At 38.5% G+C, this 2,694-nt stretch overlaps 1 protein-coding gene across 1 annotated transcript in view; it reads right to left on the reverse strand.

The window, feature by feature from the left end:
* Positions 1-1,269, reverse strand: part of SLC9C1 (solute carrier family 9 member C1) — a 95,235-nt gene extending 93,966 nt beyond the window's left edge. The window contains exon 1 of the mRNA XM_004706477.1: positions 1,119-1,269. Coding sequence (XP_004706534.1) covers positions 1,119-1,269 — 151 coding nt within the window. The remainder of the gene's footprint in view (positions 1-1,118) is intronic.
* Positions 1,270-2,694: the final 1,425 nt, after the last annotated feature.

Here is a 2,694-nt window from a genome sequence, read left to right on the forward strand (position 1 = left end):
TATCATGATCCCAATTCTACCTTACATATCTGGCTGGACCGGAGGATGTACACTGGCACAGATAGGAACTGGAAATAGAATCCAGGACAGATGAACCCCTCAGGACCAGTGGTGAGAGTGGCGATATCGGGAGGGTGGAGGAAAGGTGAGGGAGAAAGGGGGAACAGATTACAAGGTCTATATACAGCCTACCTCCCTGGGGATGGACAGTGGAGAAGTGGGTGAGGGAAGACGTCGGATGGTGTAAGATATGACATAATAATAATAATTTATAAATTATCAAGGGTCCAGGGAGGAGGGGGGAGCAGGGAGGGAGGGGAAAAATGAGGAGCTGATACCAAGGGCTCAAGTAGAAAGCAGGTGTTTTGAGAATGATGATGGCAGCATGTGTACAGGTGTGGTTGACACAATTGATGTATGTATGGATTGTGATGAGTTGTATGAGCCCCTAATAAATTTTTAAAAAAGAAAGAAAGTAACGATGCCAACATAGGTACAAACATGCTGAATACAATTGCTGTGTGAATTGTTATCAGACCTGTATGAGCCCCTAATGAAATGATCTCTTATTAAAAAAAGCTGTTAAAAACAAACAAGAAGCCTATGCTTTGCTTTTGGATAAAACACAACCCAACTATCCCTTTGAAGATTTATTGTCCCAGTGGAAAGAAAAGGTGAGATATCTACCTTTAAAATGTGAACTGAAGCAATATTTTCAGTAATGGATTAAACAACAGTTTTCCATAGTTTATATAACAAGGAAAATCCCCAAACCTTGATTTAATGCTTATCTGCTTCAATTGTCTCTGTCATTTCAAGCTAATTGTGGCCTACCAAGTAAGAAGATGTGAAAATGCTGAGCTCAACAGAGATGAAGCACATGCAAACCAGACTCTACTTGTGTCTTCTCATAGGTAGATTATTGCTGAACTCTTTTGATTGGAAATCTTGGGGAAAAGAAATCAATTTAGGAACAAAATTCTAATTTCCTATTATTTCTCTTAATGCTATACAGGAACATTTACAAGTTATAGCTTTAAGAATAAAGTGGGGGTGGGGGATGAGAGGAGAGAATAAAGCAAACAAAAAGTCCCAAATGAAAAGAGAGCTGCACCTACCTCCAATTGCACAGATGGAAGATACTACTAGAATTATTCGAGGAAGACCCACATAATGGCCAATAATCCATTTCTTTAAATAGTAGAATATTGTCTTCATATGTTTATTCTTCACCTTGGTAATATTCATAGGATGATCATATATCTCCATACTGTTGTTTTATGTAATTTTTCTTAAATATAAGTCTTGTAAATCTCTGAAAAACTCAGATAGAATTAAAGCAACATAAAGTCTGCTGTCTTGATACCATCTCATGATTTTCTTTCTTTTTTTTAAATTAAAGACCCGAATTTCCCCTGCGTCTCCAATAGACCTTGCAAAATTAGGGGCTGGCCCCTCCTTCTACTGACGAAGAGATGAGCCATAGACTACTAACTGAGAAGTTGGCAGCTCCATCCAGAGAACCATCAGAAGAAAGGCCTGGCAGTCTGCTACGGAAAGTCATAGGCTGGAAATCCCACGAAGCACGGTTATGCTCTGCAGCACGTGTGGTCACTGTGAGTTGGAGTTGATCCTATGACACTACATTCATTTTCCATCCTATGACCCTTCCAACTAAAATGTAATGGAAAGGCTCAACCCCAGCTGACGGAGACTATTCAGTACCGCCCTGTGTTCATTGACAATACCAGTAGCTGCTCCGCTACTTCCCGCCTGGCACCTATCCAACTGTCTGAAAAAGACTTCTGATTTGTCCCCAGTCATTGAGACAACACATGTCACATGTGATGGAGGATGATCCCTTTGCCTTTACCCCAGAGTCTCTGGAAGCATGTTCTGGCCATAGTTCCAGAGTGGGAGGAGGTCTGTTCTCTTTTGTTGCTTTTTTCCAGACAGAAATTAATTGACCACCATGTCGAATGATGAGGCTGTCTGCTTCTGTGAGAATTTACAGGTTTAGAAGTCCTGCAGAGCAGTTCTACTCTGTTCTCTACAGTCTCTAGGAGTCAAAATTGACTTAAAGGCCAAGGGTGCTATAAGTACTGTATTGTTTTCCAAAGTAAAAGTATATATCCATATATAAACATATTACAAATAATTTTATCATTTCTGAATTGCTCATGAAAAACTTTAGTATTTATAAATTAAATACTATTAAATTTCTCTCATAAGTAAAGATTATCCCATCTTGACCATCCTTGATCTTGATATATATGACCCAGTATAAAAAGTTTCGCTATTTGGGTTTGGATAGGTAGTAGATACTCAGTATTCCTAATGAACTTGTTACCTGAGGACCAATCTCAAATTTTAAGTTAGTTCACACAGGATAATATTACTCTCGAGTAATATTTTTAAAGCTATAGATGAAGAAGTAGTAGTGGGGTAATTTTCACTGCAATTAAAAATCTTCAGCTTAAATTGAGTTCTGGATAGCTATACCTAATTAAGGGGGAAAAAATCACTTATCTTGAAATTTCCACAAGATTCTCTAAGTTTTTATGGGTAAATTGGCTCATACTTCAATTCCCTGTGGGTCGAGGCAGTATACAAATAATATGTATAGTTATCCTCAGTGGTCAGTCAACCTTGAAAAAGTATTGACCTTATGGAGTGAAAGTCACATGAATTCAC

Source organism: Echinops telfairi, unplaced genomic scaffold (genome assembly GCF_000313985.2).
Source record: "Echinops telfairi isolate 266 unplaced genomic scaffold, ASM31398v2 ScPeMD7_6;HRSCAF=24_0, whole genome shotgun sequence".
Lineage (NCBI taxonomy): Eukaryota > Metazoa > Chordata > Mammalia > Afrosoricida > Tenrecidae > Echinops > Echinops telfairi.